This window comes from Cebidichthys violaceus, unplaced genomic scaffold (genome assembly GCF_023349555.1).
Source record: "Cebidichthys violaceus isolate CVI_PGR_0920_01 unplaced genomic scaffold, fCebVio1.0.p SCAF_5, whole genome shotgun sequence".
NCBI lineage: Eukaryota > Metazoa > Chordata > Actinopteri > Perciformes > Stichaeidae > Cebidichthys > Cebidichthys violaceus.
Window position 1 is genome coordinate 7,017,492 of NW_027176705.1, and position 13,561 is coordinate 7,031,052.

General features: G+C 37.7%; 1 protein-coding gene across 3 annotated transcripts in view; it reads left to right on the forward strand.

The window, feature by feature from the left end:
* LOC137887269 (CUB and sushi domain-containing protein 1-like) overlaps positions 1-13,561 on the forward strand; it is a 361,990-nt gene that overhangs the window by 211,287 nt on the left and 137,142 nt on the right. For 2 of the 3 annotated variants that reach the window (XM_068730105.1, XM_068730106.1), the window contains exons 10-12: positions 886-1,007; positions 12,263-12,366; positions 12,801-12,913. In XM_068730105.1, coding sequence (XP_068586206.1) covers positions 886-1,007; positions 12,263-12,366; positions 12,801-12,913 — 339 coding nt within the window. Of the gene's footprint in view, positions 1-885; positions 1,008-1,522; positions 1,546-12,262; positions 12,367-12,800; positions 12,914-13,561 lie in introns of those variants that run through there. The other variant, XM_068730107.1, reaches the window with a different exon arrangement.

Below are 13,561 nucleotides of genomic sequence, written 5' to 3' on the forward strand. Positions count from 1 at the left end.
AAACTGCAGCATGAATATACAGCATGTGATTCTTTCATTTCTACATCGTCACAATATTGCAATTTCAACCACTCTTTTTGTACATAGAAAGTAACATTTTTCAACCATTGTCTTGTTTTTGTAGTTCTGGTGTTTACCACTTTCACTCATGATGTCATAACAGTTTGCAGAGATACTGTATGTTCTGATTCACCCCACTGACCCTACTATAATTACCCAAGTTTTTGTGTGCACACTGTATGTCAGGTACAGTATTCACCTTCACGTTCAGTGTTTTAGACAATGAAGTAAAAAAATTTAATTTGTATCACTATCATAGGTGAGAGGGATGAGTAACGCATTAATGGAAACATGACCTTAATGATAAAAAAAGACATTTGATGATAAAGACGCACTTCATAAATGGTAACAGCCCACTCCTAAAGAGAAGTGTTTTATCTCTGACTCACTGATGTGAATGAATGAAAGGCTTCACATCCGTGTTTTACTGATGATTTGTAAAAATATTAGTAAAATTTAAGAAAAACTGTGATTAGATTTAAGTAGCCAAGTGGAGAAGTAGAATAAGTAAGTTTAATCTCATTAGCAATCAGTGTTTGTGGAAAACACCTGTGAAATACTTGTGAAAAGAAGACTTTGAAATTGACTGTGAATGATTTCATTGCAGGGAATTTTTCAAATATTTGATTTACTAATGTCCCACAGTTTCAGCTTTGGCTATATTGAACCTTAATTCCTCTGTCAGTGCCACATCCTCTCTCTGTTGTTTCTCTTTGTAAGGTAAAAGGACATTTGCAATCTGAGGGCATAACTTTGATTATCCCATAAATCTTTTTTAAAACAATGTCGCTCTGTCTCTCTCTCTTGTGCTTTCTTCCTTTGTAGCTCGTACCTGTGGCAGCAATCTAAGGGGGCCCAAAGGGGTCATAACTTCTCCTAACTACCCAGTTCAATATGAGAACAACGCACACTGTGTGTGGGTCATCACTGCAATGGAGCCTGGGAAGGTGAGCTCATATTCATTATTTTATCCACCCCGCCTTTATTTCACCTGGCATTTTGATCAAAAAATGTCATTGGAATCTGACATGAGGAAAATAAATCCTTGACACCTTAAATTTACTTGCATTATACCGTCTAATATAGGGGTCCGTGCTTTTGAGACAATTCACTTGTTGTGTTGGTAAGCATTGTTTGGCCAATAGTACTGAGTTTGGTGATCAGTCTGTGTTAACCACCGCTTTAATTTCAATTTCATTGGTTAATAATATTCAATATCGCCAATTCAAAAGATTGTACTGGTTGTCATTTAAGATAGCTAAGTAGATCCATAACATAGTGATGAGGAGAGGCAAAAACAGAGCATGAATTGCTGTAAAAAGCTGTAAGATAGACTATAAACAACTTCCACAAATATTCACTTTTGTTGTCCAATGTTGAGAAAGTTGAATGGCTGCTGTTTTAGACTTCCTTTTTGTTTTCCTGCTTGATGACTGAATTCAGCTGATATTGCTGAGCTCACCACACCTCCCCAATTGTGTGAAGGTAACTTTGTTTTTGAGTCATTAATGTATAGAAATGAATAATTCATATACCTGCAGTGCAACATCTCAGGTATCTCTAGTATAATCTTTTGTGGTATTATTTCTCTTCATGTGTCATCACATAACCTGTCTTCACTGTCTTCTCCACTTTCCCAGCTCCTGTACCCTCAGCTCTCTGCTCTCTCCTTCTGCTTGCCTCTCATTTCCTGCTAACATCTCTGTTCTTTATTCTCTACTTCTCTCTCCTCACCTCTCTCCCTCATATACTCTACTCTGCTCTCTCATCTACTTTCTCATCTACTTCTCCCTGTATCATCTTCTTTCCTCCTTTCACTTTGATATGTCTAAAATGTTAAGTTTGAAGATGGTGAGAGAGAAGAGCAAAAATAGATCAAGATGGCACTGAGCTCATTGAAAACTACAGAGAAGAAGAGAGAGAGAGAAAGTATAGAGGAGAAAAACCGGGCTGAATGTTCAGCTTGCAACTTTACTATGCAAAAGTGAATCCAGGAAGAAAGAAAAGGAAAGAGACTGAATGTCCAAGCAGGCACTTGACATGTGGCATTGAAGTTTTCTCTAAAGGTGGATGTAAATGGAGTCGACTCACTTCTGAGGCTCTGAGGGAGTAGGATGGAGAAATGGTGAGATGCAATTAAGTAAAGAAAGAAAAAAGGGGGAGAGAGAAATGGACTTTTTGCTCTCACCTCTGTCTCTCTGACCTTGATAGAGAGACATGAGAACAAATAGTTACTGTATGACAAATATTTTACACAAGTGTTATTTTAAGCCTGTGTACTTATCCATGAGACTCTAATGTCTTTTTATTTTGACAGAACTTTGCAGCCATTGTCACCTGTCCTTATTTAAGTCTCTTACAGTCCCAAAAAAAGTTTCATAATGACATATGTGCCACATATTATTGGTGATTATGCTTGGTGTCAGATGATAGATTACAAGCCATCCTTGTGTCGTGTGTGTGTGTGTGTGTGTGTGTGTGTGTGTGTGTGTGTGTGTGTGTGTGTGTGTTGCTTGGTATTTAAAATAGAATCCAAAACAGTAGAGTATAATAGATTTAAGTAGACTTAGCTTATAACAGATGAATGTCTGTCATCTGTTGTGTGTACTGCCTGTGTGTGCGTGCTTGCTTACTTGAGGTTTGAGAGCTCTTTAGGAATGTGCTATAATGACAGATTATCAGCTACTACAGCTGCTGGCATTTGCAGAATGTCACTATCTGCATACACAGAGGGAGAGACAACAGGATAAAGACAGTAATAGACTAGACTGCAGTAGAATAGAATAGAAAACAATAGAACATGTTCTAAATTAATGACACAGTAATGAAAAATAATAATAAAGTCCAGTCTATCTACTATACTAAGACATCAGTGCACTGTATACAATATATACTCATGTGCTGAATAATTGTTTCCCTTTCTTAAAAGAAAAATTGAATGCACAATGTATAATCCTCCTTATTCCACCACTTAGTGGAGTGATCCAGCATGGCATGATGCTACGCATGTGTGCTCCTAATCTGCCTGTTGTTGATCAGGCAGACACTGGACGGTTTATTGATTTTGTGCGTTGGGTTAACTCACACTACACATTTCAATCTGTCTTTCTGCGTGGCTTTTAACACTAAGCGTAAGCACGGTAGCCGTGGTTGGTTATGTACAGTGGCGATTTCAAACAAGATATACAAACAAGTCGGTATTGCTCTCTTTACTGAAAAGACGACAACCAAAAACATTGACTTGCACAAAATTATTTATTATTATTGAAAATTAACGATGAAATGTAAAGGAAAATGTAATTTAGGCTACAGCCTATTAGATTCCACCACTTATTCATGTAAGTCCAGTAAACTCCTTGTGCAGACACCTTACTTAACTTCAACTTGGTTTTGTTAACCTCCTTGACAAGCACATCATCCTTAATTTAAAGACATACTTTATGTATACCTGCTGGATCATCGATCTTTAATCATAATTTAATTTGTCTGTACAGGGAATGAGACAAATTATTAAACACATCACTCAGAATCTTAAGTGTAAGTTCCAGATAAATAAAAATATGTTTTCATGTGGTTTTTGTGGCCAGTTAGAGATAAAGTGCTAAAGGTTCAGGGAGCGAACATGATATTTAAACAAAGTAAATAAGATGAATAACAGTTATATTTCTTTACCTTTCTTTTTTCTCGGATTCCATCTTCATCTCTTTGTCTCCTCTCCTCCCCTTCTTTATTGCCTTTCTCTCTCGCTCAGCCTCTGACTGACTATTATTCCAGATGACTTCTTTCATCAATAACATGTTATACAAAATTGAGACAGAGACAAATGTTTTTATTGAAGTGTGGGGGCCTTTTCTTTCCTTCTTTGTGTAGGTTTACACAAGTTTCAATAGCCAATATTACATATTGGCTGCTTGTGTGTCTGTTGTCATTCTGTTAAGTTCTGAATAAAAGCAGCACAATCAATATGGTTTGTAATGGTCTGACAGCCTGTCAGAAAAAGCCACGAGTGTACTTCTATTTGTGTGTGTGCCTGTGTTATTATTTTGTTAGTTTGCGAACAGGCACATGGTTGTGTGTGATTTTATGAATATCGACTGTGTTTTCTTTCTGCCAACTTAATTGCTAACTGCCAGAGGTTGTGAAAAATATGCTGTCAGGAAAATTTGTCCACACAGAAGAAAAAAGGACTTAGCACTGTGTTTCTGTCTATATGTGTGTGTTTCTGTATGTGTCAGTCATTTGATTCATCAGTATGAAACAGATAATTATTCCGTTCAAGTCTGAACCATGCCTGACTGCTCACACACATCCACCCTTAAACGCATCATCACACACGCCCATTAGGCCTCTAATCACTGCTGTCTTTTTCCTAATGAATTCATATTAGTGTGCGTGGTGTGTGTGCCAGTGTGTTATTATGGAATTGGATGTTGGGTCATTTTCATGCATGGATCATCATCATCATCACTTTAGTTTTGGCAGGACCCATTCTATGACATTCTATCAGATTCTGTTAAATTTTACTTGATACAGAAATTGAGGCCAGAATATGTTAAAGTCCAGTCTCATTCTACAACCGATCATTGTTTCGCAACATGACTGCACAATTGCTCAGGATGAAGACATTAATACCCAATATTCAATGCATTATCATCATGGTATGAGTGTAAAAAACACTTTTATTTTTGTAACTCTGGCCATTTTTCCATGGTTTATGGCATTTTTGTTAGCTACAACACTTTGATTTGGCTATTACTAGGTCCAACAGGGTAACAAGTACAAGCAGACAGATTGTCATTCATTTTGTAAATTCTGTAAATTATCAGTTTTGCCAGATTAGTTTCCATCTTTTTTGGAGGTAAAAGTGATTACATCAGAAATGTAGCAAACGTCTACAGTAGATTAAGTTAGGTTGATCTGCAAACTGTAATGGGTCATAGTTTTTACTTTTATTCATTTTTCTCTTACAAATAAGTTGACTTACTGGGGGGTTTATTTACAACCTCTGTGATGCTGAATGTTGTTGCCCAGTTGGACCTAATTTTTCTTTTTTTGGAGATTTCAGCAATTTCTTTAGAGAACACATTATTATTACAGACAGAAAAGTTGTTTTTTTTTTACTTAGTGTTAGTAAGCTTTAGATTGGTTACTACCGTCTGCATTTTGCTCTTACAATGTATATTTTGATTGTGGAGGTAAGACATCATTGCTGGACCAGTGAGATACAGTGTAATTTGTATGGATTGCTGCAAATTATACATCATACAGGCCATAGCTCAGGGAGGATGTTGATCACATAGACTGAGAAAAATCAGTAAAGTGCATAGTAAATAATGCTCAGTGTCCATGGTAATGGGAAGCCAGTCACCAGTAGCTGCCTAATGAGCACATTATCTCAAGTCAAGGCTTTTTGCTATTCAGGCTTTTGACTGTAATTTGGCAGTCTGACTGACCATAATTCATTGTATTAGCTCTTTCTTTGACTCTCATTCCTGAACATTGCACTTCTCTACCATAGGAGGCTGTCCATGGTGATGCACGAATATCCCAAGGTCACACTTTTTTAGTTTTGTGCACTGGCTTCATGAATTACAGTTTCAAGTTTATTTGATTGTGGTAATGTACAACATTATGGAATAAGGCATCTGCTAACATGTCAAAAGAAATTTCTCAACCCACAATCTGCCGTTGCCAGGTAGTTTTCTGCTGTATCAACAGTTTATAATGTGGTTTCTACAAAGCTGTCACACAGCTGTTGCTCAAACATTGTATGCAGTCTATTTTCCTAAGCTGTCCAGCCAACAGGTCAACAGCACTCAAAGGTGCCGTAACAACTCAACAAGAGAGTTATTTTACCAGACAGCAGCCGTTTGCTTTCTTACCACTTAAAACAGAAGTCACCTCGGGGCAGGACTGCAACACATAAACATGGCATATCTGGATACTTTGAGGGTATAGCCAAGAGGGTAGCATCCTTGGAAGTCTATTTTTAAATTGACTGGTACTTTATTTGTCCCACATTTAAACTCGCTTGTCAGAGCATATAACATCACTAATACACAACAACCAAGTAAAAAAACATTTACTTTTAAACCCAAGATGCAGTAATCACCACAAATGCTGTACTCTCTACTGTGTATCGAACCCATTTTACAATGGTGCAGATGTAATGACATCAGTAATGACAGGGAATGATTCTCTTGTGGCCAGATCTCAAGGAATTCAATCATTCCTCCTTGCTTTCTTTTTCCTCACGCAGTCCAAAGACATGCAGGTCAGGTAGACTGTTAATGGGTGATTGCCTATCTACGTTAGCCCCGTGATTGCCCAGCCATCTGTCTAGGTCACTCTTTGCCCTCTCGCAATGCAAAGTGGTACAGACCCTGACCCTTGAGACCCAAAAAAAACTATAAAGCAAAGTAATGAATGGATACTTAAGGTCTTTACACACAGAGAGCGGAGAGCCTTACAATAGACCACGGGAGCCACCCATATGTAGTATAACAGACAAAACTCCTGAAACATTGTATTACTTAAGGAATCACGGTTTGAGCTAATGAGTTGACCCTACAGCTAAACTATTATACTCTGGCCTAGTGGACTGCATTGGGCTGTTGCATTGGAAATGGACATTGGAATTGCACATTCAGCTGAAGCAGTTACCTCTGTGTGCTGGTTAACTGTATTGCAGAGGCTCTACACTGCTGATCTAGATGAATTGTTTGGATGAGAATCCACAAATAGTGACTTTGTATGCATCCTGCTGCTAAGTTTGTCCCTTGTTGCCCAGCTGCACAGTGCGTATGCATCGTAAAATTCTCTGTAGTTGCAATATTCAGTGCACTGTAAAGGTGATTTAAAACGCTCTCTTGAGTTGCTATGAGCAGAAAAAGTGCTTCTAAAATTGAGATTACATTGTCAATGAAATGCTCCCTAAGAAATCAAGTAGAGAAAAATATGATAATAATAGTAATCTGATTTTTGAAAATAACTCTCCGAGGCATGAGGGATGTGCTGTGGATAGTGTCCTCATACAGGGTTTCAGGTTATTCTCTACTTGTTCATTTGGCTGAAAGACTAAAAGTAATCTATTGGAAAGAATGCCCCAAACTTCCATTGTGGCAGCTCACCAATTACTTAACATAGCTGCACAATTTCAGCAAGGGACTGCTCATACACTCAGCTTTCAGGACACCTGTTCCCTGTATGTACTACTTTTGACAAGGGGTCACCTCAGTACATAGTTTAAACTTTTTCTCTACAATTTATGTGTCACACGGTAGTAGAAATGCATTTAAGCTTCAGTGGACACATCATTTATGTTAAAAAAACTCTTCACTTTAGCCTAAATCCCATCGGGCCTCTAGCAGAATACAGTTTGTCAACCCTGAACCCACCACTGTTATGACCCTATATATCACTGAAATTGGGATATTATTAGGGGTGCTCATTAGTATGACACAATCAGTGTGGACAGGAAGTGACAAAAATGAACAAAACAAGCATTCTATCAAGAGGAAGAACATGAATTTGCTTCACTTGTCTGTCTAGCGTCGTCAGCGTTAGACCATCCAAGTTGGTATTCATCAGTGGTGTTCAATTTACTGATGTTGCGCCGTATAAGGTTTGGGTACTTGACTTTTTAAATTATGTTACCTCTCATGTCAGTTTGCGATCTAAAAAATATTGTATTTTTCATTTTGATTTAACTTCTGTCATGTCAGAAGTGTGGGCCTGTGTGTTGAATGAATTGTATTCCTCCTGCATATGTACATTCTTACACACTTCGCTTCCAACTTCTGATTCAAGTAAGTCAATAGATATATTTTGTTGCAATAATTGCTACATACAGTGGGCCGATCAAATCCAGAGTGAAAATATTGACTGTTTTGTGCTCTGTTAGAAATCATTGTGTGTTGTGAGGTTTGTTGTAGTTTCGTTGGGTGCGATAGTAATAAGGAGGCTGGCGTTACTGCCTCCCAGATTGAAATGAAACCTATACCCATGTGCACTACCCTTGGAAGGGGTCACCCCAGCTTATTCTGTAGTTGAAATGGCTGACTGAACGTAATTCATTAGATGTGCGTAGAGTGTTGACATTTTAAAGGGACCCAAATCAAATCTCAACCTAGGGCTGCACAACAGCATAGTAAGTGTGGTAGGGAGGCGGCCCTCTGACCAGAGGTTCCTATTTTTAAATAACCCTGCAGAGAAGCATCTGACATGCTGAAGTGCCCTTGAGCAGGACAATGAACCTTTACTAGCCTGTCTGTAGCTGAGGCTGCAGTGAAGTAGAAAAGAAATTCCTCCAAGGAATTCCTCTTCTTTTTTTTTAAACTAACTTAATTGACTTAGATAGATAGATAGATAGATAGATAGATAGATAGATAGGTTTATGGATTTATGTTTCTGTGATATTTCTCCCCACTGTTGGTGGCCAGCACTGCTGCGGCCTGAGCTCAGCGAGGGATTTTAAGACCTGTTCCACCCAATTATGGCTTTGTGTTCTCTTGCACCACTCTGACATAAGGTCATAATGGTGAGAGCAAGAATCAAGATCAGCAGACATTGTATAGTTTTTCAGTTTCACATTTTTTTCCAGGGCGATGAATCTCTGGGAAGGCATGCAACCCATTTATGTTCTGCTGTAGATGGGTACAGTGTACACTGCGTGTAATGTTTATAAGCCTCTGTTGACTGACACTGATCAGCAAAAGTATGTGTCAGATTGTTTGACTTGAGTGGCAAACTCATATCCCCTGTGTATTTAGGATCGGAGTAGTAGGAAGATTACTATCAGTTTCTCCCCGGCTGTGATCGTGCCCTGAGGAGACCCTAAAGTTCACGGCACTACAACTTTACTGGCTGTCTGAGTGAAGGTATTTCACTGTAGGTTTGGATTGCACAATGCGCCAAACAATGTTTAAATGGCCTATTGAGCTGCTCTTAGCTGCTCAGCTGCTTACTAATGACCTCAAAGTGATACCACTTCACCCATCCCTTCAAAGAGCATCAACCTTTAAACAGAAACACTGCTTTCTCCTGAATGGTCCAAATTTGAACACTAGAAACTCTCTTGTAAATCACTAGTGAGTACTACAGGAGCTCAATAATGGGATGGGATCAAAAGAAAATATACAGAGATGTACTGCAGTCAGTAAACTGAAGGCAAAATATGTGCTTACTGTCAACAGTGTTTGTTCTTATTTTGTATCTTTAGTTTGAGAAGCTAGTCTAATGTTGTTTGGGGTTGCAGGCTGCTCCTAATGTCTTTCTAAATGTGCCCATTTGGATCTATTGAACAGCACTGAGCTTCTTGCTAATGACCTTAGTGTGATAGCGCTTCAGTTCCTTCCTTTAAGTCTCTGCCTTGACTGTCTAGACACGCACATACACCAACATATAAATAAAGATGGAAATATAGAGGCACTGAAACGTAGCCAAACTGTTCTCACACAGAGGGTGAAACAGGCATGCCTAAACATCATTCTGCTTCAGCTGTTTAGACCTATACCTGGGAAAACCACCTCCTATACACACATACTCACAGTCATAAAATCATGTGTGCATCTGTTTCTGACTGTTCAGCTTCACTCCTTTTCTTTATGACCAAAAGCTGCTGCTGCCGCTGCTGTTGTACAAACTTATAAACAACCTCCATTTCTCTGTATTTTTTTTAATTTTTTTTTTATGATTGAAGAAAATCAAAAACAGAAGAAAAAGAAGTAATTCCCCTTAAGTCTCAAAGCCTCTGAGTGTATATCTTTGATTAACAGCTAAGCCAACTGGGCCACAGAGATGCAACTTGAGAACAAGCAACGTGTGCTTGAGACTGTAGTTTACAAGCTGAGAATGGACAGTTTTATGTTAGAAGTGTATTAAAGAATAAGGAAATTGCTCAGCTGGCATTTCAATGTTTATTCGCGGATGAATCACCATCATTGATCAAGGTTGAATCGCCATTGAATTTGATTTTGCAAAGAGAATCAATGCTGAAATAGCAACATTGTTTCAACATTTCATAAACTACGAGTTTTTTTTTGTTGGCCACATCATTTTCACATCCCCGTCTTTTCAAATGTGCTCATTGAAAGGAGTAAAACACACAAAAAATCTAGCTGGTCTGTAAGATAAACTCAGTTTGACACAATCAAATATCAGTGCATACACGTACAACCAGTTCATTTTATTTTCATTGATCATACTTGACCACTTCTGACTCTAGCATTATGTGAAATGTGTTGCATTGTAAACTCAACATTGTAAAGCAGCCAACAGTTTAACACAAAATATTATTGAAAAATTCAGAACAAAATCTGACATTTTGAAACAATTGGTGACTCATCGGTTTATTATTAGGTGTGCAATTTGCAGCAGGTAAATAGAATATGATAATTATATATCTGATTAAATTTGTACTTTTATCAGAGCGATACAATTCCCTCTGGTAAAAGTAAAAATACATCTTCAGGCTTTTCACCGGTTGTCAAACATCTTTGACTGATGTTTGACAACCAATAAATGGTTTCTGTATCCCCCATAATACCAGCGTAGTTGACGTGATGAGCACTACTGTTTAATTAACATGTCTTTAAAAGAATAAAATAAACATTGGAAGATTTTGACAGTGTCAATGATGTATCTTCATAAAAATCCACAGAAACCCATGTGTTCTTGTGAACATTTAGATAGAGGGGGAAATATGATAGAAAACACATTAGCAAATAAAGTGCAATGGTTTATTAATGCTCCCTGGGATTTGTTGTTAGCACTGTGCTGTTATAAACCATGTGATGGATTCTCATTGGCAACATCACATGTTCATGGTTCATATTAGTTCTCTAATACACCAGAAACTCACTGATTGAGACCAATATCTTTTCTGAACATGGGAAATCTACCATCTCCCATTCTGTCAGGGAAATGATCTACAGCTCATAAATAATTGACAAGCAGCAAATAATAGAATACCAGTATTACAGCATTTTAGAGGCACAGTAGATTGATGATCCAGTGCTGTATGCATGCAACTACAAACACAAACGTGTCTGCAAGTTAGGTAGGAAACACCCAATTTCTCAGTGTTCAGCTGCAGAATGGCGTGGGGCAGGGTGAGTAGCTCCCAGAAATGATTTGTGTGAATGTAAAGGAGGATGCTGTCAAATAAAAGCAAGGTGGCTTTCAATTTCAGAGTTTTGTTCTTTTTCTCTGCTCCCATTCATTAAAGATGGATTATTTTGAAACACCAAAATGTCACTGAAAAATTAATTGTTATAACTTTGGCATAGCAGCTTCCGTTAAATAAGATGATAGTGACAGTCAAGAACTATGGTTGTCTATCTCTCATGCTGGTTTTATCATTAATACAAAATATTTCCTCCCACATTTGTTGCCTCGTGCTATAAGGTGAACACAGTTTCATTCTCCATCAAATGATTTGCTCTTTCAATTAATTATTTTCTTTTTATGTTAATTACAAAGCATAGCTTGTATGATTTCCCAATTGTATGATTCATTTCACATTCTGGCACATCAGGGATTCCCCAAAGTTTCTGGGTTTGATGATGCTATCTGTTTAAACAGTTATCAATACATTTTGTATGTTGTTTTTGCAAATGCACATTTGACAACCTATTGAAGCACTGTAGAGTAGTACTGTCGAGAGAATGTTAGTGCTGCATTGTTTCAGTCATGAAGGTAATTGAGATCTTTATAAAAAAGAAAACTTTTGGACTGGGATAATAGAAGTTTTCTTCCTATTATCTGCTCAAAAATGGTTTTCCTCTTTGCTGTAATTATGACTTCATGGCATGAAGTCAAACTTGATAACTGGAGTCATGAGGTCAAGAGTATGAAGGAGGCTGCCAGTCTTTTCAAAATAGTGTTTTCTGTTTACAAAATGTTATTTAAAATTTTTTGTTATTCACATGCAGCCCCTAACATCATATAGCACTTGCCCAAGAGGCAGTTTATGAAACTCCCACTTCAATACTAAGCTTTCACTTTTCTCCAGTGATATAATCATTAGTTTTTATTGCTGGAAATTGTAAGGATGAAAAAACATGAGACCATCCCTGCAGGAATTAATAATAAATCTCTTATTGTTTTTTGTCTTTTTTTTTGTCTTTTGTCTGTATTCTCACCTTTCCTAATTGTCTTTGTTTATAACTGTTTCTGCTTTTTTTCCCTTTTGTTATTCTAGGTGATAAAGCTGTTATTTGAAGAGTTTGACATGGAAAGAGGATATGACACACTAACTGTGGGAGATGGAGGGAAAATAGGAGACACTCGGAGGGTACTCTATGTGTAAGCGACACTCATGTGTTCATAAAGTAATCTTGAAATGCAACAGTGTAGAACACATTAATAGTTGCAATCAGAGAGATTGGAGAAACATGAACGCTATTGTGCAGATATACATTATATACTGTAGATTGTATTGTGTTAGCTACAGTGTTTTGATGGATTTTTCAACTCAACTACATCATGTATTAGTCCATCTAATAATTATTGTTATATTTATTTACTTTATATTTTTTTATTTATTTATATTTGTAAATGATTAAAGTATCCTCTAGTCAAAAGGAGGAAGTGACAAACCAATAATGCTTATTAACAATTTGTGTTACTGTGTATGTATTTGCGTGTATCTGTGTGTGTGTGTGTGTGTGTGTGTGTGTGTGTGTGTGTGTGTGTGTGTGTGTGTGTGTGTGTGTATGTGTGTTTGTGTGTTTGTGTAGACTTACCGGTTCCAGTGTCCCTGACCTCATCGTTAGCTTGTCCAATCAGATGTGGCTACACCTGCAGTCAGACGATACAATCGGCTCAGCGGGGTTCAAGGCAGTCTATGAAGGTATGGCCTCCTACCCACATGTTTCTTTCTCTCTTTGTCTCTGAAAATGAAACACTCACACACATCCACACAAACGGATATATACGCTCACATAATGGAGTGTGAAAGTCATTGCGTTGCTGACGGAGTGATTCAATAGTGAACACAACTGCTGTTGTCTGTCCTTGTGTATACATGTGAGTGTGTGTGCGCGGCTGTGCATTACAAGAAGGTAATAACTGAATTACGAGTCAATCAGCTGATCGTTTTGCTTGGTTATTTTTCATATTACACCAAAGCTAACACTGATAGAGAGATAAAGATGGTGACAGTCACCGTGAGTGAAGGTGAGAGGGAGATATATAGCATAGATGTCCCTCTAAATACTTGATATTTAGAACAATCCATTTATTCTATTTATATATTTGATTACCTACTGTATTTCACCATGCCAATGCAGCTCTTTAAACTGTATTAACATAAATGGAACAAAACGTAATTGAATTTACTTGAGACAAAGCGTAAGACAGGTAGAGAGATGTAATTTAATAAACGCAGAGACAGAGGAAGAGGGACAGCAAAAAATTGACAGAGTGGGACGAAAGGAGACACAATGACAAATTGAGTAAGAGGAAATAAACTGTCTAGGAGAGATTGAGGGAATGCGAG